This window comes from Rutidosis leptorrhynchoides, unplaced genomic scaffold (assembly GCF_046630445.1).
Source record: "Rutidosis leptorrhynchoides isolate AG116_Rl617_1_P2 unplaced genomic scaffold, CSIRO_AGI_Rlap_v1 contig79, whole genome shotgun sequence".
Lineage (NCBI taxonomy): Eukaryota > Viridiplantae > Streptophyta > Magnoliopsida > Asterales > Asteraceae > Rutidosis > Rutidosis leptorrhynchoides.
In genome coordinates this window covers 24686-44953 of record NW_027266871.1, presented here as the reverse complement: position 1 = coordinate 44953, position 20268 = coordinate 24686, and the positions used below count along the sequence as shown (strand labels likewise).

The 20268-nt window shown below is 32.3% G+C and overlaps 2 protein-coding genes and 1 pseudogene across 4 annotated transcripts; all 3 read left to right on the top strand.

The window, feature by feature from the left end:
- The first annotated feature begins 70 nt into the window (after positions 1–70).
- On the top strand, positions 71–2534 carry LOC139885106 (vesicle-associated membrane protein 721-like; annotated as a pseudogene).
- A 1373-nt stretch (positions 2535–3907) lies between these two features.
- LOC139885105 (vesicle-associated membrane protein 721-like) lies at positions 3908–5900 on the top strand. 3 transcript variants are annotated; one of them, XM_071869057.1, is made up of 5 exons: positions 3908–3983; positions 4895–5036; positions 5130–5250; positions 5362–5424; positions 5751–5900. In XM_071869057.1, exons 1-5 carry the CDS (start codon positions 3908–3910, stop codon positions 5898–5900), a joined length of 552 nt encoding a protein of 183 aa, XP_071725158.1. The 3 variants fall into 3 exon arrangements, with proteins under 3 accessions (XP_071725158.1, XP_071725156.1, XP_071725157.1); XM_071869055.1 differs by having other exon boundaries at positions 3908–4097; XM_071869056.1 differs by lacking the exon at positions 5362–5424 and having other exon boundaries at positions 3908–4097; positions 5130–5270; positions 5729–5900.
- A 10233-nt stretch (positions 5901–16133) lies between these two features.
- On the top strand, positions 16134–17454 carry LOC139885109 (BOI-related E3 ubiquitin-protein ligase 1-like). The gene is made up of 3 exons (XM_071869059.1): positions 16134–16195; positions 16272–16632; positions 16873–17454. Exons 1-3 carry the CDS (start codon positions 16134–16136, stop codon positions 17452–17454), a joined length of 1005 nt encoding a protein of 334 aa, XP_071725160.1.
- Positions 17455–20268: the final 2814 nt, after the last annotated feature.

Genomic DNA, 20268 nt, shown 5'->3' with positions numbered 1-20268 from the left:
CTCCCAAAATCAAATCTAACCCAGAAAAACCCAGATCTCTTTCAAACAACCAATTCCTTGGAAATCGAATATGGGTCAGAAAGCGCTGATCTACGCGTTCGTTTCTCGTGGAACCGTGATTCTCGCTGAATACACAGAATTCAGTGGCAACTTCAACTCAATCGCTTTTCAGTGTCTCCAGAAGCTTCCTACGTCCAATAACAAGTTTACTTACACTTGCGATGGTCATACCTTCAATTACCTAGTCGATAATGGCTACAGTTGAGTTTTTTCAACTATTGGTTTTCCCTTTTTTGAGCTCTGTTGATTGATTGATTGATTGCAAAATAATAGAAGGAAATGGATTATTGAGCTATTGGGGTTCTTTCTTATGCTGTTTCTATTAGGTTTTCGACGCAATATTAGAGAATTAGCGATCCTTCTGTTAGCGCAAATATGGAGTTTTTTATGTTTTTATTTCCTTATTCATTATTACTAATGTGGGATTTGTTTACTTAGTTGTGTTCTATGATCTCCAATTATTTATGGATCTATTAATTTTGCTTTGAAAATAGGTTATGTGCATGAGCTTTGTTGTTTGCTGTGCTCGTTTTCACTTTATTTTAGCTTGTCATGAGCCTGGCCAGTTGGAGAAATAGAAATTATGATTAGTAGTTTAGACTATTTATTGTGGGAGTCGGTTTGGGTACTTAACTTTGTGCCATTGAAGCTGGCTTATAATGATTTAGCGCATTCAATGATAGTCTATTTTCTGTGTACTATGCTGCTGACTTCCTGATGTTGCAGCATTCTGTGTGGTTGCCGAAGAATCCGTGGGACGACAAACACCTATGGCCCTTTCTGGAACGTGTCAAGGATGACTTTGGATCAAAATACAGTGGTGGGAAAGGCTTCCACTGCTGCTGCTAACAGCTTGAACAAGGAGTTCGGGTATGCTAACCTAACAAATTTTATGAGTTCCTACTCTGATAATCTCCAGTTTAAGGATCACTTCACATTATTGTTGTATTCATTTCAGGTCGAAGTTGAAGGAACATATGCAGTACTGTAGTACTGTGTTGATCACCCAGATGAGATAAGCAAGCTTGCTAAGGTCAAAGCGCAAGTATCTGAAGTCAAAGGTGTCATGATGGAGAACATTGAAAAGGTAAGTTGATATTTTAAATGATACCGTTGAAAAGCAGAGTTTGTTTGTGTGAACGAGCTGCTAACTTGGGTATGTCTACAAAACACAGATGTATAGTATACTGCATACCACATAGTTTATAAGCATTATGTTGACCTCCTATGCATAGCCTATCTACTGTTATAGATATGGAATGAATAGATTTTTTAGGCCTCAGCAGGCTCCCTGTCTGAGATGGAAGTTTATGTGTGTGTGTGTCAGTGTGTCTGTTCTATTTTCTCCTCTTTTACTTTTTCTATTTTGAGTAAGTTGAGTGGTGTTGTCTCTGTATAAAAGGCAAGGGTGAAGATAAATTCACACACATGACTAATCATTACTTAGTGCATGATTCTTGTTGACTTATGACTTATCGATGTGCTGAATTTACGTGAACCCTCACCTGTGTTCTTCTTATGCTTTTTGAAGGTTTTGGATAGAGGCGAAAAGATAGAGCTTTTGGTGGATAAGACTGAAAACCTTCATCAACAGGTACTATTGTCTTTCTATTTGTCTCTTTATCTTTGTATGTGATTGCACATGCCCATTCTATCTTATGCATGTGTACGCGTTCATGTGGTTATGTCTTTCGTTTTTGCATTCAAACCAACCTCGAATCTACTTTTTAAATTAGGTTTCTCTGTATTGATCTTTCATTCAAATATTATTTCGAACAATGTTCAACAATTTAGGTTGTACTGGTACATGGCTTATGAATTATGTTCTAAGCCACTTTAAAGGGCTCTTAAATTAGCAAGGTAACATGCATATGTTTATTGTGCATGTTATATATAGATATTTCGATTTTCATAACTTCATCATAGTAGTTTTGATTAGAATTGCATTTCCTTGGCAAATATGTAGTCTCGTAACGTTTTTATGGAATGCATACACAAACTTGAGATTTCAAGTGTTAACAAATGTACAATGGGTCCACTATTCATTCAGCTCAACTTAATTCTTAATGGTCTGTAAGACTGTGTTTCATTCTTCAGCTCTATAATGGCATGTCATTTGGAAATATGTTTGATCAAAAATTTTAAATGATAATTAATGATGGATTATTTTCTTCAGCTCTATAATGGCATGTCATTTGGAAATATGTTTGATCAAAAATTTTAAATGATAATTAATGATGGATTATGTTCAAGAAGTATTTTAAGCAAAACCATCTCTCATGTTTTCCATGCTTAGCTCAGAAGATTTGATTTTGCTTTTTCAGGCACAAGACTTTCGTACCACCGGTACAAAGATCCGAAGGAAGATGTGGCTGGCAAACATGAAAATCAAGCTGATTGTTTTGGCAATAATCATTGCATTGATCCTCATCATAGTCTTATCGATATGCCATGGATTCAATTGTGGAAAGTGAGACGACTAGTAGTGACACACCCCACCCTTTCTCAGCATTTCTGTCTTGCTTTGGGTGCTTTTGATTAATACTTTTGTATAAGATGATATATGGAATAGCATGTTATTGGCTTATTGTTGCCTTGTATGTAGTAAAAAGGAGACTGGCATTTTCCAGATACCTTAATGTGTAAGTCTTGTTTTTGCCGAGTGAGACTATTATGTTTTGTTGCTGCGCTTATTATTGACTCATTTCCTTTTTTAGCGTAAATTTTACACAGCTCCTTAGGTTTATGATAATGAAAATTTTTTCCTCGAATCTTCTATCATGTATCGTTGTCAGACCTCCAGTGAAGATGGTTAACCAACTTATTACCAAACATGACATGATAACTTCTAAGTACAAAGATTTTGAGTTATGAGGTGAAGTTTTGTTTGCTTCCAAAGAGTTTTTTAGATCCATGGAAGATTGTGAATTAGCATAGAGATTGTGATCCACATTTAAAAATTAAAAATACATTCTTTCTAGTAAAATATATGATATTTTGTATTTTAGATTCATTTATGTTATATATTTAATATAATATTAAATACATATTCATTCTGATAAATATAAAAATATTAAATATCATGATATAGAATAAGTAATAATTATGTCATCGGCTTAGGAATGCAATACATATTTTGACATTTTAATTATTAATCGCAATGATGCAAATTAGACATGGCCATCGTCTGGTTCGGAATCGAAGCAGGTCAAAACCGAACCGAATCGTTCGTTGTGGTGCCGGTTTCGGAACCAAACCGGAAACGAAATTATACGATTCAATTCTGGTTCTCATTTTTTTTAAAAATAAAATTATATGGAACCGAATTGAAACCTCCTAAAATCAAACCATAAATTATGGTTCTGATTAGGTCTATAAAAATAAACGATTTCATTTCGATTCAATTTTAAAAATTTAAGAGCCTTCAACCATCGGTTCTAAGTCGGAATCGGACATGACCGAACCGTGTCCATGTGGCCCATGTCTGCAAATGAGTCAAGGAAATGAACTTCAAAGCGCATATCTTAAAAGATTGAGGGTCCATATGGAAGTTTGGTCAAACTTTAGGGACTTACAAAGTTTATAGTTGCTGTAATATTATTATCCCTGGAGTTTAGCTAATAATTTAATCTGTTTTCTCTCTTTCTTCCTTACCCGATTGCTTCTTCCCCAAAATCTCTCCCAATAAATAAAATCTTTCCTTTTCTCAGTCTCTCTCTCTAAAAGGGAAAAGCAAAATTAAGAGAGAAAGCAAGCCCAATACCTAACAAGAGAGACAAATCAATCGAAATCTCAAAATACCCAGATCTAAATCTTAACAAACCCATATCCCCAATTCCAAAACAAAATGGGTCAGAAATCGTTGATCTATGCTTTCGTTTCTCGTGGAACTGTGATCCTTGCTGAATACACAGAGTTTAGTGGTAATTTCAACTCGATCGCTTTTCAGTGTCTCCAGAAGCTTCCTACTTCGAATAACAAGTTTACTTACAACTGTGATGGTCATACCTTCAATTACCTTGTTGATAATGGTTACAGTTAAGTGTTTTCAACTTTTTATCTTGTTCTTTGGTGATCTGTGTTGATTATTGAGCTATGGGTTTTTTTCATTTTTGTTCTTGGATAGAATAGAAGATTACGCGTTTTATTTAATTGGCTTCCAATCATGGTGTTGTTTTCTGGTTAGTTTTTGAGTAGAAATCAAGGGAAGTTGTTTATACTGATACGGGTTTCGGGTACTTGGCTATGTTTTCTTTGTCCAATTACTTACGGATCTATTAGGGTAGCTGTTATTTTCATGTGTATTTGATCAGCGTAAAAATAGGGAGAAACTAAGTAGAAGCGGGTGGGATATGTTTACTATGCTTGTTTCCCCTTGATTACCCCTAGCCTTCCAAGCTAACTATGCGGGTTCGATTCCTTGATCCTCGCCATCCGCTTTAGACACTGTAGTACTTGGCCAGTTGCAAGAATGGAAATAAAATTATGGTTGGAGTTTAGATTACTTACAAGAGACAGTTTGTGGACTTAGTTTCACTGAAGCTGGTCGTAGAACTTAATTCTTGCCATTTAAGATCTTGCTCAGTCTGCTGTGTATCTTGCTTGGGTGAACGTTCTTGATTGTCATTGTCTTAGTAGGTAAACCTCAAGAGTTCAAATGTGTACGCTTGCCTTGTAATATTAGTTCTAGGTTTTTATTTATGTTGATGCGTGAAAAGCATCAGTCCACAGTTTTTGGGTATTTTTCAAATGGTTGTATGTTGGTGTCAAGTGTCTGCACATTGATAGTCTATGGTGTTTCTTCTGTGAGATTCCTGACTCGCCGATCTTGCAGCATTCTGTGTGGTTGCTGAAGAATCAGTGGGACGACAAATACCTATAGCTTTTCTGGAGCGTGTCAAGGATGAATTTGCATCAAAATACAGTGGTGGGAAGGCTTCCACAGCTGCTGCTAACAGTCTGAACAAGGAGTTTGGGTATGCTAAGCTAACAGAAATTTTGACTAAACACTTTTGGTAAAATTTCTCTATTGTGGATCCTTCATTCACATTATGTTTTATTCTTTTCAGGTCAAAGTTGAAAGAACATATGCAGTACTGTGTTGATCACCCAGATGAGATAAGCAAGCTTTCAAAAGTCAAAGCTCAGGTTTCTGAAGTCAAAGGTGTCATGATGGAGAACATTGAAAAGGTAGGGACAATTTTATCTCTGTTATTATTTAATACTGTTCTTGTTGACTTCATAAAGTTTCTCTGAACTTACTAATAAACTCCATCTATGTTCATCTTATGCTTTCTGAAGGTTTTGGACAGAGGTGAAAAGATAGAGCTTTTGGTGGACAAGACTGAAAACCTTCATCAACAGGTTCATCTCTCTCCCTCTCTCTCTTTATACCTCTTGACTTCTGAATTATGTTTCGAAAGGGGTCTGAAATTTGAAATGTTTCAGATATGAGATATATAGTATACGGAAATAGATTATGTGCATGCTATTTGCTATTTTTTATGTTTAAATCATAAATTCATTCGAGTAAAATTGCTTTATCTTGGTAAACAATCCAGCATGTAGTCTCATTAGTTGTTTACGGAATGACCACACTATCCTGAGATGAGAGTGTTAGCAAACATACAAACAAATGATCTCAAATGTTTCCATACTTTTTGCTCAGAAGATTTGGTTTTGTTTTTCAGGCACAAGACTTCCGTACCACTGGTACAAAGATCCGAAGGAAGATGTGGCTGGCAAACATGAAAATCAAGCTGATTGTTTTGGCGATTATCATTGCATTGATCCTCATCATAGTCTTATCTATATGCCACGGATTCAATTGTGGAAAGTGAGAGAAGTGACATCCCACCTCTCAGCTCTTCCGTCTTGCCTTGGAATTGGATGATCTTTCTTTATGAATATTATTTTGTATAAGAGGTTACTATGAAATAGCAGCATGCTATTGTCTTTGTGTATGTAGTAAAAAGACTGGCATTTTCCAGATACTTTGTACAAGTCATTACCTTTTTTTCGACTGAAATGGTATGTTACTCTTGTTTGCCTCATGGAATATCGATTGTCTGTAAAGGTTTAACTGCTCCCCTTCACTCATGGTCATTGACAAATTATTTCAGAGTCAAAATGGGTCAACTAAACTACAAAGCAGGTTTTCTTTCCATGATGGTCCTCTTATTATTTTCCTCGTCATGTAAATAGCAACAATTGATTAAACAATGCTCTGTCTTCCATAAAGTCTGGACTTTGGAACAAATACAAAAGATAAAATTGAACTTAGGGGACCTCCGAAACTTTAGTCCACTCGATTTCTCATATTGATTCTACAAACAAGTTCAAATTCTGCCTAAAGATCAAAAATGTATTTTCTCCAATTGAAGGAAAAAAGAACAAAATGAAATTATCAAACAATATCAAGATGTAATCTTTCTTCTTCTCTTGTATGTGAGAAATTTAATTTGTGTTGATGACTCGAAGCCACTTCCTTCAATCCCTTCTATTTTCTCTTGGCTTTCATCACCAAACTTAAAATCATCTTGAGAAGCATCATCACCATCCCAACTAATCCTTTTACCCCCTCGGCACATTCCACTCTTCACTGTAACCCCTCCTTTCTTCCTACATTGTCTTCTTCCTGCAATCGTAAACCTCACTTTCGACCTCTCCGTCGGCAAATCGGAACAACTTCCGCAATCCCTGACCGATGCGGAATCCAATGCACCATCTTTACTCGTCATTACCACTTTCTCGGACTCCTCCCACAACTTTTCGCGTGAAATTCTTTCAGCATTGTCGTTCTTTTCATTCCCAATTAGTTTCGGAAACTCCGGCAGCCATTTCGGTATATGAGAATACGAATTCCTCCGATCATCGCACACTCTTTTCTCCAAAACCCAATTGAAAGTTTCAATTTTTCGGCTCGGAATCGGCTTAGGGAAAGGAATTTCATTAGTGGAGCTCACAAAATCCATAATCTCGTTCAAAACACCAGAAGAACCCAACAATAAGCAATCATTGCTTCTTCCAAAAAGAGTGGAGGAGGGTCCATTGAAAATCCCACGTATCGAATTGGAGAGGTCATTGAAACCATTAACGACGTCGAATAGATTCGGTTCCGTCCGATTGGCTGCATGGGAAGATGAAAGTGCCGACTTTCCGATCGATTGCAGATACTTCGTCGTGATCAATGCCAGTGTATCAATGGCGGACGATTGAGCTCCCTTAAACCCTAAAACTGATCGGCAGATCTGTGAGACGGCGATTCTCGCGATCGTGAAGGAGAAATCAGATTGGGTTTCGCTGATTTCTTGGTGGGTCTTTGATTTTTTTCTCTGATTTGATTTGTTCGCCATCGTTGATGAGAGTGAATTTAGAATTCTCAGAGAGATTGAAATTATTAAATTTATAATAACGGTTGCTTAAAACCCTAACCATTGGTTCGATTCAAACTTCAAAGTGAAAATTAATTTTTAGAGGGTAATGAAATGAAAAGAGTTAAGCTTATGGAAAGTATATTGGCCTCGAGATAATTAAATTTGGGCCTTTGCCTGATATTTTGGACTATTCGGCCCAAATTATTCTGTCGTTGTTATTTCTTCTACATTTCGAATTTAGCTTCAAAAAAAAAAACATATCACAATTATTATGTATGCTTGCTGAAAAGATCCGAGTTGCAAGCTTGTTGAATATCTCTGAATTATAGGCTTATTAAGGGCTTACCAAGTTTGTAGGCTTATTAGGATATTGCCGAGTTGTAGGATTAATCGTATCTTACAGAGTTGTAGGGTTATTAGGAATTTACCGGGCTTATTAGAATCCTACGGGGTTGTAAGATTAGTAGAATCCCAACGAGTTGTAGGCTTATTAGGATCCTAGTGAGTTGTGGACTCTCTATGGTCTCTTTTTTCCATCTAATTAGTTTATGTTCGTCGGAAAGGTTAAACGAAACTATAACTTGGGACGGTGACATCTTCATCAAGCCTACAACTCGAAACCTTTTAAACAAGCCTACAACTAGGTTTAAAATACTGTTAAGGATGGTGATTACTGATTTCTGTATTACCGAATTCGAAAAAACCAAGAGCTAAGTGACGAGGCAGGGTCTAAACGATCCTTGTGATTTGTCTATGGAAGATGACTCCGAGCCATTATTTCAAGTCAAATTAAGATACATCTACAAACTCATACAAAGCCTTTAAATCCTAGATCTTTATAATTCCAAAAACAGGCCCATTAATCCAATTAAGATCTAAAGATAGGCCCATGAAGGTGAGACCACAAATTCGAAGTTTTTTTTCCTCATAAATGATGAATTTTTATTAGTCAAATCTATATGCGACCGAGTCAAACTGTATTAATTGTCGATGATATTCTGATGAAAACTTACTCTACACAACTAAGAATTCAAATATAAAAGTTATGAATATTGTTGATGTTATCGTCTACAATTTGACTACCACAGCATATTACAAATGAAAATATTTGTTTTGACATGTACTACTTGACGGCTTGGACAAATATTGTATTTCTTATTGTCTTCAATTTAATCCTATAGATAATCGATGACAAAGATGCTACAGTCTCTAATAACCAAGAAATACTAAATACGTATTTGACATTATTTCAAGTTGTATTTATTTTGTTTATTACGTGATACAATACAATTTCACAGCTAAACAAATGATGGCGATTTTATAATATTTTTCCTTTTCTGATTTAATTATATATTCAATTGCAAAAGATGATAATTATCTCCAATTATATATATACATGGATTTAATTAATTATAGGACGAGGCAAACAAAGGCATCAAGGAAGTTTCATTTCACAATCAAGAATATGAGAGGTGATTGTAGATCACTATCAAAATCATTATTACAATATGACAACTAAGTAGGGATGGGCCAACGCCATTAACTAAGTTCGTGTGCTCAATTGTAAAAAATACAAAAAGGTGGACACCGAAAATTCCCCATACACCAAGAAAAGCCTTGTAGATTTTATTTCATTTTTGTCTGTGGTCCAAAAAAACCAAACTATATGAGATAAATAATAATAATGTTATATAGTAGACATGTGATTGCCTTTCACTAGAGAATATTTTTCATGCAAATTGGAGAATTAAAAGTTGCTTCGGCATCTCTTACAATTTGTCTATGTTTTGAGGACAACATTAGATGTCCATCACGTTGTTTTCATTACTTTTCTTAAACATCAACCTATATTCCTTTTTTGTTTTAAGATAAAAAAATGAGGTATTTGAAAATAAAATTGATATCTACAGAAATAATATTCGAGATGACATATACTTTTTGTATATAGGATCCTCCATTGACTAAACTTGATTTACAAATTAATTCAATTATAACAAAAAGAAAATGGACTAGGAAAAGGTTAGAAAATTATAACATGAGTCACATTTGCCAACCCTAAAATTCGTGACACTATTATTAAGTTGAGAATAATATTATATATAGATATGTGTGGTCTATTTTGAATAAGATTTTAATTGGTATATATGTACCTCTGTCCAAATTAAAATTGATAGGTCGGCTATATATTACTTGCTGAAAAATGCATAAGAAATTTTTCAATGTTTGGCAAAATAAAAAATGTTGTTATCATTGACGACATCAAACTAAAATTTATAAATGATGCAAAAATAGCTAGATATAAATTGGGATCCTCGATCGATATCCGTCGATTATAATTAAGTTTGATTATGTCAGTCACGGGATTATATTATATATATGCATTTCATTATTTCAAAGTTGTTATTGCAAACATCACATAGAATTATTTATAGGATCATTTAGGTTTTTCTTTTTAAAGGTATCCATATTATATCTTTCTAACTAAAATAATCGAGAAACTTTGAATTTACATTTCATAAAAAAAGGAAGAAGATGTAGAAACTTTGAAATTAGACTGATATCTGATATGAATCACCTTAGTCGAACTTCTCAGCAATTGCATGTGGTTTTTTTTTTTATTAGTATTAATTAAATGAAGCAAATTCCAATATTCCATGTTAATATTTCCTAAAAATAAGTATTTGCATACAAAATTATGATGTGTGATGATCTAAAAAGATGCCTTTTGGCTACCTTCAAATTATATATTAACTTTTGTCAACAAGAAAAGAAGAAGAAAAACATGTGACATTAAATTGTTTTATGTGCGTAGCACTTAGGAGGTGACTTCCTATCTATGTTTATCAATTAGAGGATAATGACATGCCCTCATGAACTTGTCTTACGCATTACAAACCTAACTTTTTAACCATCTAATTTTCTTTTCAAATCTCTATTTTGACTAAGTTTTTGGTGTGACTTGCTACCTAAATTAAATCATTAACCCATATTAACAAAACTTAATTATAATTAAGCAACCCTTGATCGGTGGAATAAGATGGTGTGTGTGTATATACTTTAAAATAATTAATTGTCTTGTTAATTAGCTTAAGTTGGTATTATAAATGGGTGATGATGACATCAATATATAGCCAAAACTAGCCTAGCCAACTTCCCCCAACAGATAAACTTAATTATTAATGTAAATGTAGAATGATAGGCTTTGGGATAACCAATTCAAACAAGGATTATGCAGAAAGAGATTAAAATTTATTGAAAACAATGGCTAGCTAGCTATACTTTATATTCATATCTAACAAAAATGTTAGTCTATTTATTTGTTTTACTGCGTTTCTCACTGTCACTTCAATAGTTCAAACCAAAATTCCAATTTGATTCTAGCATTTATATTTACATCATCCTTTTCTCTTTATGCCTGCCATTGGTGATTATAATTATCATAAAATGAAAAACATCATCAAAATATCCTGGTGCTATCGTACAAATATTTGACTTGCAGTTGTAATCGATCAACTGGTGGAATTTCTACCGTGCATATTTGTTGATTTTACATGTCATAATCTGCTTTATAGCCGTCAAAAAGATCAAACATGATCGTATAGCTTTTAACTTCTTGTATTGGATTGATCGTAATGATTCTACGGAATCTAACATTCGCCCTCACCAAAATGTATTTTGATTAATTAAATTTTCATTAGGTGACATAATATGACAACACGTTACTAGGCTATAAATATAGTACACGGAAATTTTATTTTCTTGGAGTATGTTTGGCTTGCAGCAGCCTCCAAGAGAGAAATTCCCAAGAAAATGACAAGCACATATAAATATATCCCTTTCAATTTGGTTCATATTAATTGTTGTGCTCCATTAATTGTTTGAAATTGAATTGATTTTTACTTATGATCAGTATTATTTATTTGTCAAATTAATATATCAAATACAAAGTGAGACGCCATTGTGACCTTATAATTATCATTTATCTCAATCCTATATTCCTATTCTTTAAAAATAGAGAGCAAAAATCAAAACAGATACCCATTAAATGTCAATAATATTGTTTAATGTCTCTTTTATATTATTTTATGGACATGATTCATGCCATTTGGGGAAGGTAAAATAATAGTACTAGTAATCTTTATTCCTACTTTTGAAATTGATATTGATGGATGATTATCGTTTGCCTTTCATTGTGCAATGAATTAGGTACAAAACATAAATATTTATTGGTGAAATGAATTTTTTTTTTTGAAAGCATACATACATTTCACTCTTATCACATTAACTTTTGGCGTGTTTTGAGTATGGAATTGGAATCCAACTATTAAATCACTATTGAATTTAACTTTTAGATACATTTGTTCCTTGGAAGCAAAAAGAGTTTATACTTTACGTGAAAAATTGAATGTAATAATGCTTTTGATCAAATAATTTAGTTAATTTACATTATCAAGTAAATCCGGAAGGTGCACTGCTAATATTGCTTAATGCCAATAATGAGTGTTTAGTGAGAAAACAAAACATGGTTTAGAAATTAATTAGTTAATTACTGATCATAAAGTATGGCGGCGGCATTTTTATGGACAAGTCACAAATATATATAGTGGTGCCACATCTTAAATGATCTCCAATGAAGAGAAATTCACTCTAATTGGTGGTTTCTTCTTTCAATTAATTAGGTCAATAATCACAACTTAAGAAATTGCCCTTAATTTAAGATATTTGGAGGGACCCGAATCCAATTGCACTTTTATTTTCTTCTTTTTATGGTGTATTTTTAGAAAAATTAATCAATTAAAACATAATTAGCACTTTATAAAGACCCATTACTTCCATTGAACTATCATTTGGCTACCCACTTGTAACAAAAAGATGTTCTATTTCGTGTCTTTCTAACGTAACTCATAGTCTCATACTGCTCAAGATATTACTCCATTATTGAATTGCAACAATACCAGAAAAAAGGAAAAAGAGCATCCGAAAATGGAGTAATTGCTTATTACTATAGCATTATTTTATTTTTTATGATATTTGTATACCTTTTGAGAGCTTTTGGAATCATAAATCAAATAGGATCTTACCAATGTGGAAGGCATAAAGAGAAAAGATGTATATATATATATATGCTAGATTGAAAGTGACTAGGAAGTCGCATATGAAATTTTTATTTACACTTTTTGAACGAAAGTAATGAAATTCTATGAATCAAATAAAGTTTTCTGAGTTCCATTAATTATCCTCTCTTTAACATTAATTTTACGTTTTGTAATGAGATTCAAACCAAGGTGGAGTTTTAGTATAATGTTATATATATTATTTATTAAATTCATGTGTATATTACATTATATATATATACATCTATAAGCTAAATTTAAGACATACGCGTCAATCTAAACCGTTTACGTCAAAACATCTTATTCTTCAAGATTAAACATAAACTTGCGCTAGGTAGGATTCGATCGAACCCTTCTTTTTCAGTAACGTTTCATATAATTGGTCCATGTCTCGATTCTGCTTTTTAATACTATGTGATTAAAGGTAACTAAACATATTTATAGGTCTAAAGTTGTAGTGTGGCCGTGGGATGATGAAAGCAAAGCAATAATAGAGATTATATACGATCTACAGCTATAAGTTCATATGGCAAATCATCATGCACATGAAATAATTCTATTTTTATTTGCACTCTTTTTCGGTGCCTACTCACACCTATCCCTTTCTTTTTTGTTAATGTTTTTCCTAATGAAAAACTTTGAATAAAAATATATACCAATGTTAATAGTTCTTTATTCCGAAAAACAAAATAAGTTTGCCTTAAAGGTAAAGATTAAGGAAAATGTTGATTTTAACTCATCAGCGATATGAAATTAATTATTGACACGAATTTTAGTTAAAATGTTACTTAGAATGTAAAATATGAATCTATCCTACAATTTAAGAGGGAGTGTGTGAGGATCGTTTGAGAAATATAGACGACGGTGCATACAAAATAATCCTTCTGGATTCTCTTTAGCTAGCTGTAATTTAAGATTTTTAATTACATATGATTAAAATGCATGTCTTATTTAATCAAAAAATGTATATATATTGAAACACGCTCAAAAATATAAAAATATGAATAATATCTCATTTCCTTCAAAGAATATTTACTGTAAAATATGTTTTCCCCTAAAAGATCACTTATATGATACGAAAGATTCCGTTTAGCTAGCTGTTATTTAAGAGTCTTAATTACATGTGGTTATAATGCATCTCTTACTTAATTAATCAAGAAATGAATACATTAAAACACGCTCGAAAATATAAAAAATCGTAATGTTATGAATAAAATCTTTTTCTTCAACGAATATTTATTGGAAAATATATTATTTTTCCTAAAAGATTACTTACATGAAATGAAAGAATTATAAGGATTAATTATAACTAAAGATTTTGGGTTTTGCCTTAAAAAAAAAAAAGGATTTTGGGTTTGCTTTGATCAAGTTCTGTGGTAACACAGTATTCTAGGTGTGAATATTTGACTTGCATCTTGATCCATCTCTTTCTTTTTTCCCTTCTTCTATAAGAAAGAATTGAATATTGGAATTTGGAAAATAGTTAATCCCATCCATTCTACCTTTAATGAGCAGACAATTTTTTTGTTGACTTGGAATAAAGTCTTTACTCGCTTATGGAGTCATTTCCATTTTTTCATGATCATGGTCATATTATTAGTTTTATTTACAATCTTGCATGATCATGGTCATATTAGTTTAGGGTTTCGTAGGAAGCATCATCTCAATCATAACATTATGGACCCAAAATTACCTTCTTTTCTAAAATCCGTTGAAAGACTTTTGTGTGTGTATATATATATCCCTTGGGTTGTTGGACATCTTGATCAAATTGATAATGTATGGTATGAGAATAAACTCTCTTGTACTAAAACTTAGTGTTACAAAAAGAATAATAATAACGCTTAGTTAGAAAATCGAATAACTGTCTAATATATTTAGCAAATTAACCCTAAAAAAAATCAAATTTCCCATATCAAATTTAATGTTTCATATACTTTTTCTTTTAATGCACAATATGATACTCCATATGTATATAGGTCCACGAAGTCTTAGGAATTCTTCAGTCTATGCATGCGTGATTAGGTGCATAAAATCCAAAACTTAATTTCTTTGTTTTTTTATTTTCTGGCTGTAAATTCATAGATTGGCATTCAGATTCAGATCTTCAAATAAATCAAGAAAATTCCAACTATCAATTAAGAAAACATTAATGAAATTTGAAAGTTTTAATGCAAAATGTTTTAGTTAGCCCAGCTTTCTAGAAAAAGATAATTTTAATTATTTGATTACATTTAAATTCTGAATGAAGCTATCAATGGTTAGGCCAGCTTTTTTTTACCAATTACTCACATATATGATCATTTCAATCTCTCCAGCTATACATACATGCAATCTCTCCAGCTTTTTTTTATTTCCAAAAAAAATAAAAAATCAAAGAGATTTATCTTTTGGTTGAATGAATATTGTTGGCTATACATGCAAATTCAATTTCCTATACAGTATATCGATTTGGTCAAGGCTATTTGTTTCCAAAGTGATTTGTATATTATCTGTATTTTCCAATCAATAAGATATGGCAATAAGACTTTTTTTGCAAAAGTATTCTTAATTTTCCAGATCTTTTTATTGAATGGAAAAAATATTTAGTACTCCATATTTGATCAACCACAGTACCAACAAACTTATGAGCAAATCTATTTTTTTTTATAATTTAATCAACTAATTTTATTTTTATTTTAAGAAAATTGATACTACATTTAATTTTCAATAACAGTAATTGATTGATTAATTATTTAAATGGAAAAAAATAAAATAAAAATAAAGAATAGCCATGCCTAGTTGTCCGTACATGTACACTAAAATTGATAAAGAAGGAGACAAAACTATGGTGTGGCATCAAAACGGGGAAACCACAAATCTGGCTAACAAGACGTGGGCCCTACAAAACCCGAAATACAAGATACTCTTTTCTTACAAAAACTATTGGGCCCCACCCGAAACGGGGGGAGGAGAGACAACAACAGTGCATCACTATTTTTTTTTTTATTGTCCCATAAATAAATCTCTCTGGCTTCCACGTGCGAAATGTGGGACCCATACGAAAAAACGGTCACGTTCAAAATTTATACGTATATTTTTAGTTAGCGAATTTTGGAGGGTTATGTGCTGATGTGGCAATATGATAGATACGTGGCAGATATGCCGGTTGTCAGATACTGTCCCACACCACCACATTGAAATTTCCATTTCTACCCTCACAGTATAAAAACTGTTTAGATATGGTCCTTAAGTTATGGACAGTAGATTTTTTTTTTTATTATTTTATAAAGTAACTGATTTTTTAGAAATTATTAAGGGGAGAACTTTTTATTTTTTTAAATAAAATAAAAAATCCAAAGGACAAAATCTGCCAACATTTTTTTAAAAAGTTAATAAAAGATTTTTGGTTCTATCCTCTGTATTTAGGAAAGTCGTGCATGGTGGTGTGACTCAGTTATTTTGACTTTCTCTCTCTCTCCATATATATATATATATAAACCTCAAAAGGCCAACCTCTATATATCTCTATATCTATAATCAATTTTTCAATCTCCCATCTCCTTCTTTCCTTCGTCTCTAAGAATTTTAAAACAAAGCTTTAATGGCGGTTGAAGCTCAGCACATGAATTTCTTCTCACCACAACAGTTACTTACAACAGACAGGTATTCATTTTTTTCCAAAGTTTTAATTTTTATTTTCATGGAGTTTTCAATTAATCCATTTTTTGATATTTTACAGGGATTTGATGAAAACCAATATAAATCCGTATATCACCAGTCAGCCGGAATATGCAATTCCGGCAATGCCAGATCAGCATAACCATCTTCTTCTTCATCAACCATTCTATCATCAACAAGTCTGTGATCAGAAAACTTCATTGAACAAATCTGATAGTGGTTTGACTTACAACGTCAATATTAATAATAATAATAATAATAATAATATTGTGTCAAGGAAAAGAGTTAGAGATTGTATCAATGATAATTACAACATTAATACATCTTCACAGAAACAGAGGTTGTCTTCTGGTTTCGATGGTGATGTTATGTTCCAATTACAACAACAGCAATCAGACATCAACTCCTTAATTGCTGATCATGTAAGTCATTTTTTCCCAGAACTTTTTTTTTTTTACTTTGTTTGGTTTCCGGGAAAATTCCATTTGGGGAGTTTTTTTTTTAACAGTAAAAAAAAGGTTTTTTTCTTGATGGGTATTTCAAAAAAGTAATTTTTTTTACCGATTAATCTATTTTTTCTTTATGGGTATTTCGAAAAGTTATTTTTTTTACCGATTAATCAATGTGATTACTGATTTTGCACGGTTAATTTTTTTTTACAGACCCAGAAAATAAGACTAGAACTTGAACAGAGGAGTAGAACTCAATTACGAAGTCTGCTAACTACAATACAAGATGAAGTCGGAAAGAAATTGAAAGAAAAGGACGACGAGATTCTAAGAATGGGAAAAATGAATTTGGTTTTACAAGAGAGAGTTAAATCTCTATACGTTGAAAATCAAATTTGGAGGGATTTAGCTCAGACAAACGAAGCCACCGCCAATTCATTACGTTCAAATTTGGAACAAGTACTCGCACACGTCAGCATCGACGACCACCGCCACGTGACCGGCGGCGGAAACGCGGCGGCGGATGATGCCGAGTCGAGTTGTGGGAGTAGTGATTCTGGAAGGGAGAAGGAAACGGAGGTTTTTCAAGATGGGTGGCGGTCACGGCGGAGTACGACGGCGGTAGGCGGCGGTGGTCGGAATTGCAGGAATTGTGGGGAGAAGGAGTCGAGCGTTTTGCTGCTGCCATGTAGGCATTTGTGCTTGTGTACAAATTGTGGGTCCAATCTGGTCGTTAATTGCCCTGTTTGCAATTCCGTCACTAATGCTAGTGTTCATGTTAACATGTCGTCGTAGAATTTAGCCAATTTTTATTTATTTGTTACTTGATCGGTACAATTGATTTTCACCACAGTAAATTTTTTTGTTCTTTGTTATTTTAGAGATAGTAGTACTTTTTACCCAACATGTAGGCATTTTTTTCTTCTTTGAAGTAAATACAGTTCCGATTAATCCTTCTCTATATTAGTATTTTACAATTACGTTTAATTTTTTATAATTATAATAATAATTAGTCGTTGATTTTCAAATTTATGTATCCTATAGATAGTTTGGGTAGCGATTTTAATGGCTAAGGATTGTTGCTATGGTCAAGATTCAAGATCAAAGTTATTATGGACAATAATCTTAGTAGTTAAGTTTGAATTGCATCTGCTAATTATATACTACTAGTTTTGGTCAAGATTTAGCTTGAATCAATTAATGGCATAACAATTTTTAAATATATTTTATTGAAATTATGGAGTATATTTATTGATTTTTTTCAAATCAAAACTGGCATCTTAATTTATTTTGTCGATCCTCTCGTTTTGTGATGAAATATCAATAAATAAAAGTTTTTTGATAGCTTCATATTCTAGGGATGTTAATGCATCGATGCAAGTCAATTTTGCCTTGAATTTGACGGATCAATAATTTTGGTAAAATCACAAAAAAATAAATAAATAATTGGAAACTATGCTCTTATTAATAACATCAGTCGAGAGCTCCGTTTTTAATATAGTTGATTGCATAAATAATTACTACTCCGTTTTAGTAATATTTATTTATATAGACATTATAGAAAAAATTAATAAAATTATAATATTTATTTATAGATCTTAATTATGAATGAATAAATGATTTCAAAAAAATTATGAATGAATAATTAATTATAGTTTAATTAATATATTGAATTAATAGATATATGTTGAAATCGGATTTGATAATAAATTTTGTAATTAAAACATAACAATTTTATTTTTCATATTGTATATAAGATTAAGAGTGGATTCAAGATCAAATGATCACTAAATTATTCATCAAAAAAAAAAAAAGATCACTAAACCATATCTTTCGAATTTGATTTGAGAATTATCATTTCGATCATATAAGTCGGATTACGTTTAGATTCGTAAATCCTAGCTAGCTATAAAATTTATTGATTCAAAGTCAATTTTATATTGTGGTAGTAATTATATAGTTAGAGGACTCTTTGAATGAGACTTTTGGCCGCCATCTACTATTAGATTAGATTAATTAAGCAAATCAAAATTGAAAATACACACGATGATTATATTAAAGGTAGGAAAAGTAAGGATCGAGTCGATAAAGGCATGATGACATTCTAAGTGTTGAACGTCAAATTTGCATTATTGTTTGTAATGTAGTGTGGGGGAGCTATACATTACAGACTATTATCATTAAGTCTTTAATTTTCTAAAGATAGGTTTGGTATATAGTTTTAAGAAAATAAAAAATAATTATTTATAGCGACCCCACCCGTTATAATTATAATAATTCAAAACCAAAATTCCAGAAATTCCAGGAAAGTAGTATCTTTTTACAATGACAAGAGGGAAAGGGACGTTTCGAGTCGAATTGATCTTTTTAAGGACTAAAAGTCCAAAACTCTACTACCTATGTACCATAAATTTTCATAGACATAATTAACTGTAAGATTAATTTCAAATGAAGTTAATCACTCCGTATAAAATGGGGGATCTGTTTGGAATATTTTCCTAAGCAATTTAACAAGGCATCTTCATTTTTTATTTATTGACATGTGCCAAGTGGCAATGGAGTATCTGACACGTCAGATTCAATTAAAAGAAAAGACATTGGTGGACCCCACTACAGAGTGTGAATTGAGTCAAATTTTTCAACCAAAGGAAAGAAAAGCAATTTGTTTCGTTGTCCATTTCATATGTAATTTTTACCTTTTTTTCTTTACCACCTTATCATCCAAATCTGTCGGTCTCCAAAATTACAACATTTTATGCGATGCATATCGATCTATCAATATCGATTAAAGGATAAGTATCACTCAACAATAATGGTTAGTTTAATTTTTTAATTTAAAAATTTTAGGCGTTGAAGCAGTTGAATTGAATCAATCATATTTGATTTTACATATCTACTTAAAGAAAAATTAACGAGGTTTGATAAAATTGGTAATAGATAGTAAAAAACAAGTTATTATCTCTAATCACATATGAAGGATTGTGGTGAGAAATGTTGGTAGAATTGGTGACGTACGATCACCGGAAAATTCAAAATCCGGCAAGAAAAGACACTGTAATTGTAGCAACACAAGACACATCACAAATTTGCAGAAAATGAAAGTTAAGAATAGAAATGCACTAAAACAAAAAAATGATCATATCCTCCATATCGATTTGATTCTAACTTAATCTAAAGGCTAAGCGTAGATATCTAATGTGTTTAGGACTGAAAAACTAATTTTGGTGATCGGATTTCTAGGGTTCTCTCAACCAATGCAACCAAACTTTAAAAATGTAAAAGAAAAATGATAATGGCGATTTCAAATTTTACTTCATACCATCATAAGCTTTAAAACGATTACAATAAGCCTTTATATAGGCGTCCGAAAGTTTTAACCTAGCTGACATGAAATCTAGAATAGAATTACAACCTGGATTTTAAAGAAAATCAAAAATCGAAAGTGGTAAAGTGAAAACTGGAAATGGTTTACTTTTTGCACGATCTCGTCTCCTCTTGATTCCATCTTGTACTTTCACTCTAGAGTAATCCACAACACGTTTTCAAGATTGGCACTGTAAAACTATTAAAAATGCAATCTGAACTTCGTCTTCTTCCTCGCGACAAAGA

Bases quoted from the DNA above. Each gene is read 5' to 3' on its own strand.
- LOC139885105 (XM_071869055.1), top strand. From the start codon at position 3,908: ATGGGTCAGAAATCGTTGATCTATGCTTTCGTTTCTCGTGGAACTGTG. The intron at 5,037-5,129 runs GTATGCTAAGCT...TATTCTTTTCAG, and splicing joins AGTCTGAACAAGGAGTTTGG to GTCAAAGTTGAAAGAACATA. The intron at 5,251-5,361 runs GTAGGGACAATT...TGCTTTCTGAAG, and splicing joins TGATGGAGAACATTGAAAAG to GTTTTGGACAGAGGTGAAAA.
- LOC139885109 (XM_071869059.1), top strand. From the start codon at position 16,134: ATGGCGGTTGAAGCTCAGCACATGAATTTCTTCTCACCACAACAGTTA. The intron at 16,196-16,271 runs GTATTCATTTTT...GATATTTTACAG, and splicing joins CAGTTACTTACAACAGACAG to GGATTTGATGAAAACCAATA. The intron at 16,633-16,872 runs GTAAGTCATTTT...TTTTTTTTACAG, and splicing joins ACTCCTTAATTGCTGATCAT to ACCCAGAAAATAAGACTAGA.